Genomic DNA, 17687 nt, shown 5'->3' on the forward strand with positions numbered 1-17687 from the left:
TCAGTTACATAAAAAATGTGAATTTTGATGTTGTGTACTGTGTAGTCTATATAATAAATAAGCACTATGCCCAAGAAGTATAAAAGAAAAAAAAGCTACACAGAAAGCTACACAACAGGAAGTGGATGAGTTAGAAATACAAGTCTAAGTTCAGTTTCACACACTTTTTATTAAAAATAATCAAAGTTTTACATGCTTAAATTTGCACAAAATATCAGAAGTCTGCACTGTTAGTTGCTACAGACAACAACAAATCAAGCCATTTGATGCTATGTTTAACTATTTTTTATTGGGGGGTAACATTTTGCGGTATATTTAGTTTTAGAACTTATATTCAGTGTCAATTTTAGCTAGGCTAATGCAAACTTAATTTAATAAACAACATTTTCATGTACAAATCTATGGTGGTACTAGGGATGGCAAGAGATTATGCCACCAGAGAGAGTGATCGTTATATAATTTTCTATGAATGGTCCATGTATGAAATATAAGTGTATATATATGTAATGGTTCAATTCAATTTTATTCATATGGCATCAAATCACAGCAACAGTGGGAAGGAAAAGCTCCCTTTTAACAGGAAGTAATAACTCGTGATTAATTGCAGAGTGGTGTAAAAACACATAGCAACTGAAAAAAGGTGAGTGAAGAAGAAGCACTCAGATGGTGTTTGTCCCCAGGATCCAAATGGGAGCTAGTTCCACAGAACAGGTGCCTAAAAGCTAAAGGCTTTGACCCCCATTCTACTTTTAAATAGCCTAGGAACCACAAGTATGCCAGCAGTTTGAAGAAAGTGGCCTGATTATTCAAGACATTGTCTGTGATTTTTTTAAGTTCCTTTGTCAAATTCCTTTGTCACTTTGGGTGAACATTAACAACAAATATAAGAAATGTTTGCATTTTTTAATTGGTTTTTCCATCTTATTATTTAAAAGAAAAAAATTCCAGGTCATAAATTCCAGGTCAGCCATCAGCGATTTTAGATCCAATATTGTGTAAATGTATAATTTCAAAGATTTGTGTAACTTGATATTACAGCATACATCGTCATTTACTATGGACTTAATTAATAGATTAACTGTCCATGCAGTCACATCATTATGTGAATAATATGAAGTACAAAGATTCACAAAAATAACCCAAATATTCACAGTTCCTATGAAGAAAAGTCCTACTGTCTGTTGCTATGGTAACAGTGGCAAAATCTTCAGATTGAAATTGAAACTGTTGGCTGCACAGCTGATATAAGAAAGAGAAGCATTTTTATCTGTAGTTGAGTTGGAATTCTCCATCAGTCAGACCTGTTAGTGGGAAACATTTGTTAGTAGCAAAATTATTTCAAGTCAAAGATTCACATTTTCCCACAAGTTGCTTGACCTTGTTCTTTTTTATTCATTGTGCAGGAAAATGTATTCTACTTGTTGTTTTTAATTAAAATCAGCACCCTATAAACTCACTGCATTCATTCACATTGTGTAGATATGCAGTGGTTTAAAACTACATAACACATACATTTCAGTTTAGAGCATTTAGGCAGGGATGTCTAACTCATTTATAACATAGGCCACAAACAGCCCGCTTTGATATTAAATAGGTGTGACCAGTGAAACTCCTCTTTCTGTCAGTGTAAAGAACTTTAACTGCACATTTAATCCCTGAGATAGTTTAATATATCAACTTAATATAGCGTTATAATATAGATAGCTTAATATCGACTGATTGACCGCTTCATGAGGTGGTTGAGGTAAACCACCTGCAGCTGAATGTGGCCAAAAAAAGGAGCTGGTGGTGGAGTTTGGCAGAAACAGATCCCGACCCTCCCCCATCTGCATTGGTGGGACTGATGCCGAAATAGTCACATCCAACAAGTTCAGCTGGATCACAAGCTGGAGTGGTCCGCCTACACGGACGCTGCCTACAAAAAGGGTCTGAGCCGGCTTTACTTTCTACCAAGGCTCAGATTCTTCTATGTATGCAGCAGGCTGCTCTACATGTTTTATCAGTCTGTTGTTTCGAGCACCATCTTCTTTCCTGTGGCATGCTGGGATGCAGGCATCAAAGCAAAGGACGCAAACAGACTGAACAAACTCATCAGGAAGGCAGAGTCTGTTGTTGGCATGAAGCTCACCACCCTGGAGGAGGTGATCAGTGATGGCATGCTGGCAAGACTGCTGGCGATCTTGGACAATGACTCCAGGCCCCTCCATAACACACTGGACAATCTGAAGAGCAGTTTCAGCAACAAGTTACTTTAACCTCGCAGTCTGAGGGAACGTTAGAAGAGGTTGTCCCTTCCCGCTGCTTTCAGACTCTTTATTTCATCCACTTGGGTCAGATCCACACATGTTTAGCAGAATTAATCACACCTCAATGCACCTTGTCACTTTTGTACACCACAACATATATTTGCACACGTACTTGTCCTTTTATAGTTATATGTATATTTATATTTACACATATATCTCTATGTTTATCCACTTATCTTAATGTTTATCTATCATAACTCTGTTTCTACACACATTTATATGAGTGCTTCTTGTTTTTTGTATATTTGCTGCTATGATAACCGATGATTTAACTCTTGGATTAATAAAGTTTTTCTGAAGTGCAATTTCAACTGTACGTCTGCCATTTTTCTCCATGATAAAGAAATGCTGCTGCAGTAAATGAAATAAATCTATGAGTGTGACTCTTTCTGTATTATACCTTCTTGAAGCTGTTTTCTTAATTGTGTACATATTAATTATTAATGTAATTTTTACTAGTCCCTTGCACATTTTCTGTCTTACTTTTTAGTGTTCATTATTTAACTTCTTTTTTTATTATTATATTTTGTGGGGTTTTTTACAGTTGTAAATGTAAAGTCTTTGCTCCTTCATAGTATGAGGCCCTGACTATGCACCCGTGATGCTTTTACATGAACTATATTAGTTATTTATTCAAGGCTGCACTATTGGGGGGGTTGTCATTATTGTTGTTGGTTTTTATCCTGCCAGCTGCTGTAACACAGTATTTTCCCCTCTGGGATCAATAAACTATCTATCAATATTTAGGCTTAAAAAGAAATAAATGTGTGAAATTACAGAAAAATCCCTGGCAAGCTGTCCCATAATTACTTTTTTAAACAGGGTTTGTTAATTCACAGACCATACCACTTATTTATTTATTTTATTGAAATTTAACTTTATAATTTACTGTCGACTCAAAGTAAACAATAAAAAGCCAGGTACTTTGTTCATCCACGGAAGGCGGGACAAATAAAAGTACCAGCTGTCAATCACGACCAAAAACTGTTTTATTGGCTGGGAGGAAAAACGTCTTGCGCCTGTCAAATACGTCATCACGCAGACATCCGACCTGTCCTTGAAGCTACAACACAGCCAAGATGGTCGCATACTGGAGACAGGCAGGCCTGAGGTATTAAAATAAAAATAAATATGTAGTTACAATGAAATGGCTTGTGGTAAATGTTGATTGCTTTATTTTAACGGGGTTTAAAATGAGAACAGAATGCTCTGTCAAAGAAAATGTTGGTTTTTAGTGTTAAATTCTCAATTTAGCTACATAGCTAATATACTAAGTTTACTAACGTTAGTGTTCCCCACCGTATGCGTTTAATTTATGGCAGTAGCATTACCTCAATACCGAGTCAGGTGGGACTTCCTCTGATAGTATGTGGTTTCTTAATGAAGAAGAGGTTGTTCTTGTCCTCTACAGACAAATCATTGTCGGTAGCATTTAGCATGTGGCTAACCTGTGTGTCCTCTCTGCAGCTACATCCGCTTCTCCGCTATCTGCGCTAACGCGGTGCGGGCTGCCCTCAAGCCGCAGTTCAAAGCCGAGGCGATAAAGGCCGCAGAGTCCAACGTCAGAGTCCTCAAACCTCAAAATAAAACAGCATGTAAGTTCATCAGCTTTAAAGGTACCAACGCTGTTCTGATCACAGCTCATGCCCTCTGATAGAGTGAATGTCAGGGAGAGGCGGCTGTGACGGTGCTTTCAGTGTCTCCTTCAAATAGTGGTGTACTGGGTTATTATTACTGTTGCACACACATTTAAGCTCCATATCGTTGTCCTGTCTAGTTATGGTGAAGCTGGCCTCGTATTTGAATTGTCGAATGCATAACAATTTAACAGTGCATCAGTTTAGCGTTCATTTTATTCAGACAAAGTCAAATGCTCTCAACAAATAAATCAAAAATATAAAGGAATATATTGGTTTAGGAAACGTGAGTATGCATTGAGATTTATAATACACAAGTTTTTTTGAGTATTAAAATTCAGCATTTGAGTGCATTTATTTGGTTGTTTCAGTAGTGGTCACTATTAGCTCGTATTGCTAATGTGCTGTGGTGGTTTCCATTCTTATCAGGACTCTGAACTAGATGACTTGGTGCAACATTTCACCAACTTGTTTTATTGTGGTGAGGTGAGCTCCAGGAGCATTTAACAAATGTGACAAACTCTGCTGAAGGGGAAATGTAGATGTTTTATCAGGCGTGGAGAGTTTAGGAGCACGTGGCATGCTCCTAACATGGGTACTGTCCTTTGTGGCTGACAGCTTAAGTTTAAGATCTCAAATTTGTTTAACTATAACCTTACAGTCACTGAATGTTTTAGATTTACGAAGACATTTTATGAGGATCTTTTCATTAATGTTTCCATTCTGCTTTGCTTTCCTTCCAGGATGTTTGACCATGATGTAGATATTTTTTTTTCTCATGGGTTGTGAGGTCCTGCAGCTTACCTGTCCTGCACACCGTGGAGAAGAAAAATAAAAGCTGGTTAACATCAAGATGATGTGTTAGACTGGGGACCTGAATGACACTGCACCCCCCGCCCCCTTTTCATTTGTAATCAAAATTGTATTAAAGATGGATGTTGGAATTCTTTTGTCTCCTTGTGTTCTTGCCCTTGTAGTGTTGTAGTGAATCTATTGTGGTATTTACAGTACTGCACAATAAGACCATGATTTTTGTCAAACACTTTATTTTGATATAAAGCAATGGAGTACTCTTCATAGTTATACACAGAAATGTAGTATTTACAGAGGTATATGTGTGTGGATCCATGAGTATATTAGTCATTAGAAGTCAGATGGGGATGCCATCTTTTATACCAGTAAAAAATGTAATTCGAAAGCATGCGTTAACCAATGGTATGAAAACAAATTGCATTAAAAAGAAATCAATAGGGCTTTTTACTCTTAAATGCAGTTAAGATCATAGGGTAACGTTTTTTTTCTGGCAGGTAATATAATAGATCTTTGGTCACTTAATTTTTTAGATTTTCATGTAGGTGGTCATTTAAATTCATCAAATTTGCTTTCTGGATAGGAATTGAAGTGTTAGTGAACAGTGCAGCTCTCTCATTAATGACCTCTAGTTTATGGTCACATGAGAGGTTTTTGGCTGTGGTACATCTTGATGTCTGACCTTTCATATCTTTAGCAATGATTTACTGAGCTGCTTAAAAACACTTCTCAACTTGTCCTGTCACTTAACGTCAGAGGCCATGATTGAAAGGACACGCAGGGTAGCTTAATGATAAAGCCAGACCATTTTCTAATAATAGATTCATGCTGATGTTTCGTTTGTACTTTTCTTTTTATTTACTTGAAATCATCCTTCATAAGTTACAAGCGTAAAGCATGGGCATTCTGACAAGCCACTGAGCCCTAGCTGTCTTTCTTCTCTCTGGTCATCTTGATCATGGTCTCTGGTGATCGATAGAGGAAGATGAGCTTCTCAAACAGTGTCTCTTCTAGCTCCATCTCTCCCGTTTCACGAACCACAAAAATGTCTGTGCAAAGCTTCAGGACTCTGTCGACACATGGTAGCTCCTCAAACATGATGGACCTGGATATCCCATTGAAGAATTCCCTGACAAACTTTCCGATGACTAGCACCACTGACATGTAAAGACCCACGATGCTGTCGTGAAGAGGGAAAGAGGACAGGTTTTGTGTGTAAATGAATCCACAGCTATGAGAAAGATTTCCTGTCAGGATGCAGTTAAAATGTCTTGTTACCTACCCGTGTCCGGCCAAAAACCCCAGACTGGAGGGGCTGACTTTATCGCTGAACACCACTAACTCGATGCTTTGACATTTGTGCTCGGAGGACGTGACAACTGGGGAGCACTCTTCCACCACCCACCACTGATCTGCCTCCTTCTTTGACGTCCCATTGACCTGCTGAAGCTGGATTGACATGGGCCTGAAGAAAGCCAGCGCCTGAAGGTCTGGACGGTCTGTCAAGTCTAAGAGATGATATGGGTTTAAAGCAAAGTGCATGTTTTATACACCAACAACAAGGAATGAGACTGACCTGCTTTGATCAGGTAAAAAATACAAAGAGTAACTAACCTACTTTCATCCTGGTTCCCATTTTGGACTCAGGTCCTTTGGGACCCCTGATGAATTTAGGCAGCAGAGAATCAATAATCCTAGAGAGACAAGAAAACTCAGATTAACACCATAAAAATTTCAAAACATTCACTAATGTTGTACACTGGAGCTCTCCAGGGCTGCCTGAGTTCCCTTACATTAAATTTAGTTTGATGTTTAACCTTCTATGTGCTATAGGGACAAGAAGAGCAGCAGAGCCACATTTTCTACATTTCTGTTTGATTTACATTTACAAATACTTCATCACCTGAATAAAACACAATAATAAAGCATGCATAAACCATCTGATTGTGTTTTGACTGAGACTCACACAGGTCTGCTGCTGTTGCCTTTAAGCATTCGCACAATCCCTTCCCTCAAGGTTTTGTCGTCAAACTTCACAGTGTGCTCTCCCACGGTCTCTGCATTCATTGATATGGACGCATTCCTTAGGAGAGGAACATATTTGCCGGTGTCATTTTAAGTGTTATTTGCACTGGTGCAAAGTGCAGGCAAATGATGTGAAATTGCAAGTGCTTAAATAAAGTTAGCAGAAAATATCAAGTAATAAGAAACAATGGGCTAGTTTCCCAGATTTTTGAAGTTGATATGACAGTATAACTACAGTCATGTGAAAAAGTAAGTACACCCTCTGGTTCAGTACTTTGTATAACCCACCTTTAGCAGCAAGTTCATTTTCTCTATGACTTTAGCGGTCTTTCACATGTGGAGGAATTATGGTTGACTCTTTTAATGTAAACATTGCTTCAGTATATTGAGGTTAATAAGTATTCTATTGAGCTCATTCACGGTCCTATCGTAGTATTTCAATCTGAAATCTGGACTTTGAATGGCCCATTGCAACAAGCGCTCCTCTCATGGATTTGTGTCTGCTCCCACTGTCTTAAGGCTGCTATTACTAACATGACCTGCATTACTGAAAACCAACACAGACATGTCTCCTCCCATCTTACATGTGTCCGACAATTTAGTTAACCACTACACTATGAAGCCACTGACTGGGCCACTGTAACAACCTAATTCTTTTATTTTGTAGATTAGCTACTGTGCTTGGGATCATTGTCCTATTGCACAACCCAGTTTGGGACAATAGCCTTACATTTGAATCTACCATGAAGTCCTCTGGATAGCAAAGTATACAAAGGAGTTAATGGTTTGCTCAATGATTGTGTCTGTAAAACAAGCCCAAATCATCACCCCTCCTCTATGCTTGACAGTTAGTATGAGGAGTTTTTGCTGATGCATTTGGTTTTCTCTCATTGTAACAATAAAGGACATTGTTGCAGAAGTCTTCTTACTGTGGCGCCTTGTTCTTTTTAGAGAGTAGATGCTTCCAAACAAGCCATACTTGTTCAGTCTATTTGTATTTTTACTGTCATGAACTTTAACATCTAACATGCTAACTGAGGTCTGTAGAGTTTGAGATGTAGTCATTGGTTTTTTTTTCTTCCCTGAGCATTGCATGCTCTGACTTTGGGGTGAATTTGCTATGACGGTGTCCATATCTTTGATGGTTAAATTACTTTTAAGAAAAATAAATTTTCTTTCTTTGTCTCAACTAGCTGACAAAAATACTAAGCAGAAATGATCTGAAGGTGAAAGATACACACACACACAGCCTGACCTGAGCAGTGTCCAGCGTAAGGTCATGTATATGTGAGACGAGTTGCTGAGCTCCTGGATCATGGCCGCTCGACTGGCTGGGCTGATGGTCCACAGTAAACTGGCATCGCTCTTGATCTTAGCAACAAGAATGTCCTCAGCTTCATAGTTCATGATGAACTGCATGGCAGACTGAGAGAGTGATTGAGAGATGATTAGATTTCCTAGGTTATTTCAGCAAATGCCGCTGCAGTGTTCTGGTGAATTTGGATAATGATATTTCAACATCAACTAGTGTTATATAATACAAACACAGCATAAACTCTATTTCAATATGGCACAGTGAGTCCATGTAGAGAGTTAATAATGAATAATGAATGTAATAAGTGTAGTGTCATCTGACCACCCGAAGTTATATCTTCTTGTAATGGATATTGTGTAAGAAATGCTGGACAGTAATGTATTTCTACAGGTGTTCTGGTTTTCTGCTCTAATACCCGAAATGACTGCTCCCTCCTGTGGTCATAGATGGTATTATTACAGCTAGGACTGAGCTCATGAATTTGTTTTATAGTTTTCGAGGTTAATGTATTCTGTTAAAAAACCAGATTGAGTGGAGTTTTGATGCTTTATGTATTTGTTTCTATTTACAGTAGAATAAACTGTGTCTCACTGGATGAGTCGCATAAACTTTGGTGAGCCTGTTGAATTTTGCTTCTGTGTAAGGCACCAAGTTCTGCTCCTGGGCGCTCATAGTGAACAAAGGCTGTGAGAACACACAAAGATGCAGCAGAGAATTAACACATGTCCACACACATACACATAAACCATGACACTATTGCAGGGAAGTCATGTTTCTTGTGTTTAATGATAGCAAATATGAATTTAGTTTTCCATGCACCGTGACTTTGCCGTTTCACCTTAGAAGGAAGCACAAACTTTATAAATAATATTAGTAACCATAACATTTTTTTGTGGAGAAAAAGTATAATGAACACAAAATATGATGTATCGATTCTGACCTCGTATCCTGCGATGCTGAGCTGGATGGAGACGTCTAAAGGCTGATTGGTCACTCCGGCTGCTGACTGGACCAGTGACATGAAGAGCAGTGGGAACCAGATGATGCTGATGAGAGCAAAGATGATGAAACCTCCCATTCCATATTTCACCACCTTCTTCTTCTTCTGCCCCGGAGGGTGGGGGAATTTCTGGAAGAATTACGAATAGATTACCATCAAAAGTTATTCAGTCCACTGGATAAAGACGTGCCATTTCAACAGCTCGTCTCAATTTTCCTGCATCATAAATTTATAAAGGTAAGCAAAGAGTTCTGGTAGCTCACAGCCCAGACTCTCTCATATATTTAATGGAAATTTCTATAGTCTACACTGAAAAACACACATTTTTCTGTAATTTAATTGTTTATTTTGTACTTGTTCAGGGACTAAAATGATTTTAAAAGTAATTTCAACTACTTTCTTAAGCACTCCTGCTTACTTTCTCAGACTCCCTCCAGCACTTGAGGACGAATATGTTAGCGTAGATGTCTTCAACGCAAATCCAACTGGAGAGAGACAGCGTGGTGTCGGTCCAAACCCAATCCATCACCGCCCTCAGCTCTGTCAGGAAGGGAACCATCCGAAAACTGAAAGAGGAGAAGAGAGAGAGAGAAAAACGTTTTGAATTAAAATAAAAATTTGATCATGCTACAAACAAACCAGTCACAGTGTAAAACGTGTCTGAAGTATTTATGTTGGCGGTTATTTAGTTACAGTTTAGCCGGTTTTTGTACCCCTGAAAGAGGAAGAGGTTCAGGTAGTTGTAGTTCTTGGTGAGGAAGTTGCCCAGGATGCGGTTTGGGTAGCCACACTTGATCTGGTACGCAGACAGGCCGAAGTAGATGCACTTTACAAAGTACCACAGCTGAGCAACTGGGTTTCTGTTGAACCTCCTGGAGCAAATAAACAGAAGAGATATCGATCTTTGCTCCTTTTATTGTCATGGATCAGATTTGTTTATTTTTATTTTTATATACTGTGCTTAACAAATTTAATAGGCCTCTGTCGAATGTAAGATTTATGTGACATTAATCCACCAGTATGTGCAAGCTCTTAAACTGAAATCAATTTTTTAATGATAAAATATAAGTATTGTTGTTATCCATGAAATTCTAAGATTTACTGTTTTACAAAAAAGCTGAAAAAAATAATAAAGCTTTATTATTTTTTGATTACGATGCCAGATTACAGTTATCCAGCCCTGAACAGAAAAATTTGTTTTGGTGGTTGAATGTTTGAAAAGGTCAGTCATACAATGCCAACTTTATTTACAAAGCACTTCATTGAGTTTGACTTTATTTTACTGAGTAAAAAATGAGAAGAAGAAGAATTTATTGAACAATGACCTCTCTGTGACACCAGGGAGAATGAAGAACATCCAGAAGTGTATGCCAAACACCAGCACCACCTGGAAAACGCACTTTCCCAGCAGAGACTTCTTCAAGTAAAGGGCTCGGTCCACTATCATGGTACCAAACTGGATCAGTAGCATGACCAGAAAGGCCTCTGGAACCTGGTCTTCTGACAGTGATTCTGTGATGTCAGCCGCTGCAGAGTATTTCTACAGAGCGATGAAAATTAGCCTCATTGTCATAAATCATACATGTCAAGTAAATTTTATTTATGATTTAAATAATAAGAAATATTAATATGTTTGTGTAGTCTTACCCCAAAAGCCCAGTATCCGTATATGGTGACAATGAAGTTGACGACATCAATGAGAAACATGAGGGCGTAGACGTCACACACAGGGCTGTAATCTGGGTGAATGATGTCATAGAAAAACTGCCTTATAGGTAAGTAGATGTGAAGGCCGCTGCAGAAAGAGAAGAGACTGCAGAGTAAGACAGAAACGGGAAGCTCCTCTCCACTAAAAATAAATCTATGGAAAAATATTATCTACCAAAATAAAGTAATGACTAACATCTCAGAAAACAGACTTAGTGGACTGCAGACAACTCACACTTCTATGGCGGCAGCTTTGGCTTGTAGCATCCTCTCTCTGATCTGCTGTCTGATCCTCTGCTTCCTTGTCAGCGGAGCCTTATGTCGTTCCCGTCTCTTTTTCTTGCTTTGCTGCTTTTTGGGCTTCATCTCTCCAGTTTAAAAAATAAACAAATTAAAAGAAATTGAGAAAAACTAGCCATTTGCTGGTAATGAATTCAACATGACAACTTCCAAAAATGAGATAATGAACATGGAGACTCTTTATTCAAGACATGTAGGGATCTTCTGAATATTCACCACCAGATTCTGCAGATTCGCCTTTTTTCAGTCTACAGAATAAGGAGGTGGTGGACGCCTGGAGGGGGAGGAACCTCAGACGGCGTGGTGGTTGCTCCCTGCTGCCCATCTTCTCTGCTCCGGTCTTCTTCTTGTCCACTTTCTTCTTCAGCTTCTTGAAGAAATCGGGCATCTCAACCTCCTTGTTGTCCCACAGCCCGTGGCACTGCAGAGACATAGACACAGGCAGCACTTGAACATTTCAAAGTAGCTGCTTAAAAACGATTTACAGTGGTTAGTTTTCACATTACCTTTAGGATAGATCGGTGGAAGAACAGCGCGAGCAGCTGAATTAGGTCGAAGAGGACATAGCCGTCCTTCTTCTCCACCCCAATGATGTTGGGCAGGGCGAAGGGCCGGTCAGCGTTGATGCCTCGGTAGGCAGAGGTGGTCCAGGGGAAGAAACCAAACTGGAAAAAGTACTTCACCACAACAGTCAGCTGAGACAAACAAGAGAGACACAAGAGATGTGAGTGAGTTCTGTTTGCAGCACGCACATTAAACTACTCAACAAATCAACCATTAAAAGCATTATATGTGTATCTAGTATTTGCATTAAGAAACTAAAAACACACCTTTGCTTCATTTAGATTTTATCTGACGTATTTACAAGAAAACCTACTTCGGTGTAAATGATGGCTGTCATCCAGAAGCGTTTGGTCGGCCGAGGCACAGACAGCATGGCCCAGAGGAATATGAGAATCGGCAGGATGAGGGAGAGGAGCGAAGCTGACACAATGTGGTTTAGAATGATCACAAAGTAGCATAGCATCTCTGACTTGGACACCATGGTGTTATAGAGGGCAAACAGCAGCTTCAGCGGCCTCGGCAAGGTCACGAAAAACTTGTCGGACTCGGAGATCTCATCATTTTCAAACATGCTTCAGAATCAGAAAGGACAGAGAAGAGAGGAAGAGGAAAAACACAATGATGGAGATTAAAGTTCTTAAGAGATGGAGCTTATATCTCTTTTGTCCTGCATACTAAATTTTTTTGTGTCTACTAACTTGTTGAGTAGCAGCTCACTGGCAGTGAGGTTCCTCGTTTCTTGACTCAGAGGTCTGGGAGACTCTGTGAGGTCAAGACTCTTCTCTCCATCGCTATCCCTGAGATCCAGCGAGGTCCATTCTGGGTATTTGACACCTTCTTCCTCTTCTCTTTGCAGCGATTCCTCATCCCGCTCCTCTTTCTCCACCTCAGGATCTTCTCGTTGTTCTTGTTCTTCTTCACATTTCATCTCAACTTCTGTTTGTTTCTCATCATCCTCCTCTTGTTCATGAAGTTCTTTTGGTTCTTCACAGCTTTTAAGAAACAAGCGAATCAGAAATCTTACTTTCAGGAATCATAGAATCACATCTTGAAAGACAATTCTTGTATCTGAAGCTGTTTCTGGTAAATGAAACCTTTCCTGCAATTATGCGTGTTATTTATGTGGTGTTTGCAGTTTTACTGACTGGGATGAAGAACAGGAAGAAGTTATTCTCAATGGAAAATAATAATTTTATGAATTCTGCACTGGAGTTTTTGTCTGATAGATTTGTCTGTTAGAGATCACAGCTAACAACAGGATTAAAGGATGTGTCTAAAACGTCGTTCACTCATCCATTCACCTGGGTGAAAGTTCCTCAGTGTCAAAAGATGTCATGTCAATATTGGCCTCTTTAAAGAGCCTTCGTCTGAGCTGGTCAGCAGCAGGTGACACAGCAGGAGGCTCATCCAGCTCCTCCTGCGTTGGCTGCCGGGACACCAGCATCGTCTCGTCTGTCATGCAGCTGAAGTTAAGCAGGAGGGAGAGACTCAGTGTGTGTGCCTGAAAGGTAAACTATGACTATGTTGTCTGTGTGTACCTGGAAACACTGCTGCCCCAGGAAATTTTGGAGGCTTGGTTCTTCAGCTTCTTGTACGCGTGTTGTGAAGAAGGGCTGGCAGGTGGAGAGCCGGGAGCTGACAGGGATTTATCTAGATTGTCCTGAGACGACAGTGTGTTCTGACGGGACTTCCAGTTTTCATAAAACTGCTTCACACTCTCCTGACTCACCTCTTTACCCTGCAGAGCCAGATAATACAGACAGAGTGCTAAAAGGTGCATTAGGATAAAGGATCCTGGTTAAATAAACTGAAGATGTATCAAAAACACTTTAAAGACAAATTTAAAGACATTTGTGTTTAGTGTTCATCTTATGGGATTGCCTGGAATGTACTGAACTTGCTAATAGCAGATAATGTTGTTGTTTTTTCCCCCATAAAACTGTGTTAAATATAAATATCAGCCTTGAGACTAATTGTGAAACTTGTTCTGTTATAATTACATTGCTTATTGACTAAAATCAAGTGTTTATCCTCTCAGCTGACCTTCTTTTGCTGCTGGTTGAGTAAGGCTCGCTCGAAGCGCAGCACTTTGGAAATGCCCAGGTTGTCTTTACAAAATGAGTTCAATCCCTCCGTCAGGTCATCAAGAAGAGACTGAAGGAACACCCAGCTGAACTTTATCGTGCTGATGATGCGCTGCAGGATGTTTTCTGTAAGAGGTTATGTGTAAAAGCACAGTAAGCCAATTAGAGTGAAGGTTTTCCATGCTTTTAATTCTTCCTGTTTTCATTGCAACAACAAGCAGAGGGTCATTTGGAACTAGGGCATTCCCATCCCTTAGAAGTGTATACCTTTTTTCTCCTCTCCCTCCTCCTCCACAACACTTTCATCTGGTTCGTCCTCACTGGATTCTGCTTTATCAATGCCTGGAGAACAAGAGCCATCATCAAACTGTTTGTGATACAGCATGTCTTTATAGTTACAGTCCCCTTTACCATACATGTCTACTAGTAAGAGTAGCACTAGTAAACACAACATGATCCGTTCTCACCCTGCTGCCTCTGCAGCTCTCTCTTTGCTTTCTTCTTCTCTTCTTTCTTTATTTTTGTCTTCTCCTTCTTCAGGTCCTTCAAGGCCTTCTTTGAGCTCGTGACCCAGGCCTCATAGGCCAACTAGAATTAAAGACAAAGATGCACAGATCACCCACTGATCTTACAACATAGATTGTTTTTGCAGCTACAAAACTCAAAACGAACACTTTAAGGGGAAATTGTGAAATACTTTAACTGTATCTCCATTGCTTTTAGTTTTGGCTCAGATCATTCTGGCTCTAACCTGAAAAGCAGATTTCTTCTTTGGTGGTTGCTCTTCCTCTGTCTTCTCAGGAACTTCCTCTTCCTCCTCCTCACTGTCACTCTCAAACAGGTGGTAGCCACAATTGTTTTCCACTGTGTTAAACAAAACAGTGTCAAAACTACATGCACACACAGACATACCACTGGCATCTGATCTGCTCTAAAGAAGCAGGTCAGTGGCTAAAATCTGGTGCTGCATTTACTGTCAGGTTAAAAACATTTCTCTGATTAAATTGAAAAGAAGTGAAGCACACAACCTAATGATAGGAAACAGCATTGTCTTCACTCTTTCCTCTGCCAATACTCTCTTTCTTTCACACTGATTAAGGATCCTGCTCACCTCCAGGCTGAGAGACCCAGGGCTTCCACCATTTTCCTGCATCTCTCTTTGCCTTCTCGTCATCACCTGGAATTTACAGTTCGTTTTGTTTATGTGTTGATGATATTTACTGGCTTCCATAAAGTAAACACATCCATCACAGAGAAAAAGAACAAGCAGACTAAACCCCCTCCTCAAACATCCCTCACCATACTCTCTCTACTCTACTGTATGAATTTGGCCTGTTTTCCTTGCTAACATTAGAAACTGAAAAAGAGTCACTTGTGTTACCAGGTGTCACCTGCTCCTGATCAGCAAGAGGTTCTTCTGGTGGTGCAGGTCGACTCTTCTGTTTAGATTTGATCTTCTCCATCCTATAGGAAGAAGGCTGAAAGGTTAGTTTATAACTCGCTGCTTAGGAAGAGGGGAAGTGTGATGGTCTTTACTGTAAACCTGATCCATTAATGGTTTCAGTGTAAGTGTTCTTACTGTTTCTTCAGAGCCTCCACTGATTTCTTCTCCATCTCCAGTCGGGCTGCTACCTGTTTTTTCACTCTGGCCTCAAACAATTCAGCGCCCCTTCAAGGTCGAGATGGACAGGGACATTAACTGCTGTTTTAGCTTTTACTTTGTTTGTTTTTACATTAACAAGCTAAGTTTACATTGTGACTCTAAAGCAGGGGTGTCAAACATAAGGCCCAAAATGTGTGACAAAATTGGCCTGGCGCAGACTCCAGTGCGGTCCAATTATTACAGGACAGTCTGGGCAATGCTTTACACATTTTGTTTTACACATCATACAGATCTTGGCAACAGATTTCTTTCATTTAGTAGAGTAACACTTCTTAGTTATGCAGCAAAACTGAGACATACTGTTGAAACTGCTCTTTTTACTTATATTGAGATATTTCAGCAATTAAATGTGCAAATAAACTTCTGTATACAAACACAAAGAAAAGAAAGTTTCACTGGTCTGGCCCTCTCAGGATGAAAGTGGGTTGTATCTGACCCACCATGTAAAATGAGTTAGAGTAAGAGATTAGTGATGTCTTTTTACAGCTACTATGTTGTAAAAACAGAACAGAAAAAAACAGAAAAAATAAACTGTAGTTTGGTCATTCTAGAATAGCCTTGTAAGCCTTAGTAAATCCACAGCAACTCAAACAAACATGCCGAAATACATTTTCATGCAGTTAGGACCAAATCACGTTGTTCTTTCCAGGAAAATTACTGGAAATTATTATTAGGAATTCTGTGTAATGATTTATCCATGAAAGAGAGAGCTACCAAAAACCTCTCGTAAACAGCTTTCGCATGAATTCTTGTGTCTTTGGTTTTCTTTTATTTTTTAAGTGTTACACTCAATCTAGATTTATCCAACAAAACATATAAAACTTTCAAGTTTTCAAACCTCACTGACCTTATGTGTAAAGCTTTAAGACTACTGTATGTTATAGAGCTAAACCTGAAAATGAAGCACTGACCTAGAGGCCAATATCTTAGAAGACTTGAGGTCAGACACCACATAGAGGAAGTAGTAGCTGAGGAAGACCCTCCTTTGTGCCAAGAGGACAGTGAAACAGATCGCATCCCAGACGATGCCGGCTTCACCTGCAGGCAGCTCACATTCATCATCGGGATCAGCTGAAAGGCACACAGGGTAGGAGAAATATGTCTGAAGAATTTACAGCAGATTTTAACAAACTTTTACATGACAGAAAACATTTCTGCATCATGTGTTGTGTAGAATAATGACTTTGATTTTAATTTTAATGTATACCAATGGATATTTAATTCTGCATTTTATTTTGGCTAATTAAAATGATAATTTTAACCTTCCAAATAAAGTGCAACTATAAAAAAAAAAGTAAAATATAACACAGCTGTAAAAAAGTGTTGTAAAACATCTAAAAAATGTTGAATGTCAATATAAAAACTCTAATTTTCCATCATGTATTTCTGTTGTGTTTTTTTTTTCTTTTTTTTAATGATGCTTATAATTATTGTTTCAGCACTGTGACAATTTCAGTTTGTACTTCAGCAGGTCATGCACTGAGTTGCTGCAATGTGATTGGCTGATTAGATATTTGCATTCATGAGCAGTTTAACAGGAGTACCTAATAAAGTGGCTTTGAGTGTAAATATACCATCGGAAATTCTGGCACATTCTTTTCTCCCTAACACAAATCGTGACTAAATATCCTTGTTACAGACACTTACGGACATCATAACCTTTGATGGTGCAAAACATGCTAAATGCCTGAATTAGCCAGCAGCTGTTCTTCACCAGGCTGTCCAGGTAGGCACAAGAACCCAGCTGAAAGAAGGAAAAAGAGGCATTAATCAGTAATGCATGATTTTAAAAAAAATAGCTGCATGTCTTGAATTATTCTGTACAATTGTACAACTTCTGAACTTCTTTATGGTATGGTCGCTTACAGACACCAGGTTCTTCATGGCGATCACAAAGCAGGTGTACCCAATGAGCCAGTCCCATAGCCGCAGGATGTATCTGACTGGCTGCATCAGCACACTGCCTCCAAACAGCATGAAGTAGAAACAGGCCACCAGGTAGCCGAGACAGAAGATGTTGATGCGTGTCGTGCCAGTGATGAAAATGAGACAAAGCACCAGCCAAAAGAAGTAGCTGAAAACAAACACCTTCACCATATCAAGATAGCACCTGAGGACAAAACAGAGACCACATCTTCAGTTTAAAAAGAAAGCAAATCATACTGCCAAATATTACAAAGCTAAACCATCGCTATAAAAAATATGTAAGCACTACAGTTAATCTAGTTTTGTATTTTCTATTAGTTTTTATTTTTAGACGCCACATAGAGGAGGGC

General features: G+C 39.3%; 2 protein-coding genes across 2 annotated transcripts in view; one reads left to right on the forward strand and one right to left on the reverse strand.

Annotated features, from left to right (window-relative positions):
- The first annotated feature begins 3287 nt into the window (after nucleotides 1-3287).
- Nucleotides 3288-4887, forward strand: atp5f1e (ATP synthase F1 subunit epsilon). Its single transcript, XM_086278623.1, has 3 exons — nucleotides 3288-3417; nucleotides 3774-3901; nucleotides 4687-4887. Coding segments are annotated over exons 1-3 (162 nt in total). The 5' UTR covers nucleotides 3288-3385; the 3' UTR covers nucleotides 4689-4887.
- A 126-nt stretch (nucleotides 4888-5013) lies between these two features.
- LOC147305069 (piezo-type mechanosensitive ion channel component 2) overlaps nucleotides 5014-17687 on the reverse strand; it is a 33746-nt gene continuing 21072 nt past the window's right edge. Inside the window, exons 29-56 of the mRNA XM_086276744.1 lie at nucleotides 17278-17521; nucleotides 17059-17155; nucleotides 16323-16482; nucleotides 15328-15417; nucleotides 15130-15212; nucleotides 14860-14925; nucleotides 14500-14612; nucleotides 14216-14336; nucleotides 14016-14090; nucleotides 13708-13874; nucleotides 13203-13402; nucleotides 12966-13127; nucleotides 12363-12656; nucleotides 11978-12236; nucleotides 11607-11795; nucleotides 11317-11521; nucleotides 11036-11168; nucleotides 10741-10888; nucleotides 10419-10633; nucleotides 9807-9965; nucleotides 9512-9659; nucleotides 9034-9222; nucleotides 8685-8777; nucleotides 8034-8203; nucleotides 6720-6836; nucleotides 6368-6447; nucleotides 6036-6261; nucleotides 5014-5933 (exon numbers count right to left, since the gene is read on the reverse strand). Of these exons, the coding sequence (XP_086132870.1) occupies nucleotides 5678-5933; nucleotides 6036-6261; nucleotides 6368-6447; nucleotides 6720-6836; nucleotides 8034-8203; nucleotides 8685-8777; nucleotides 9034-9222; nucleotides 9512-9659; nucleotides 9807-9965; nucleotides 10419-10633; nucleotides 10741-10888; nucleotides 11036-11168; nucleotides 11317-11521; nucleotides 11607-11795; nucleotides 11978-12236; nucleotides 12363-12656; nucleotides 12966-13127; nucleotides 13203-13402; nucleotides 13708-13874; nucleotides 14016-14090; nucleotides 14216-14336; nucleotides 14500-14612; nucleotides 14860-14925; nucleotides 15130-15212; nucleotides 15328-15417; nucleotides 16323-16482; nucleotides 17059-17155; nucleotides 17278-17521 (4459 nt within the window). The 3' untranslated portion in view covers nucleotides 5014-5677. The remainder of the gene's footprint in view (nucleotides 5934-6035; nucleotides 6262-6367; nucleotides 6448-6719; nucleotides 6837-8033; nucleotides 8204-8684; nucleotides 8778-9033; nucleotides 9223-9511; nucleotides 9660-9806; nucleotides 9966-10418; nucleotides 10634-10740; nucleotides 10889-11035; nucleotides 11169-11316; nucleotides 11522-11606; nucleotides 11796-11977; nucleotides 12237-12362; nucleotides 12657-12965; nucleotides 13128-13202; nucleotides 13403-13707; nucleotides 13875-14015; nucleotides 14091-14215; nucleotides 14337-14499; nucleotides 14613-14859; nucleotides 14926-15129; nucleotides 15213-15327; nucleotides 15418-16322; nucleotides 16483-17058; nucleotides 17156-17277; nucleotides 17522-17687) is intronic.

The sequence above is a fragment of the Aulonocara sp. 'chitande type north' Nkhata Bay genome, linkage group LG20, assembly GCF_057382095.1.
Source record: "Aulonocara sp. 'chitande type north' Nkhata Bay isolate Kocher_YH1m ecotype deep benthic linkage group LG20, A_spYH_male_GT1.1, whole genome shotgun sequence".
Lineage (NCBI taxonomy): Eukaryota > Metazoa > Chordata > Actinopteri > Cichliformes > Cichlidae > Aulonocara > Aulonocara sp. 'chitande type north' Nkhata Bay.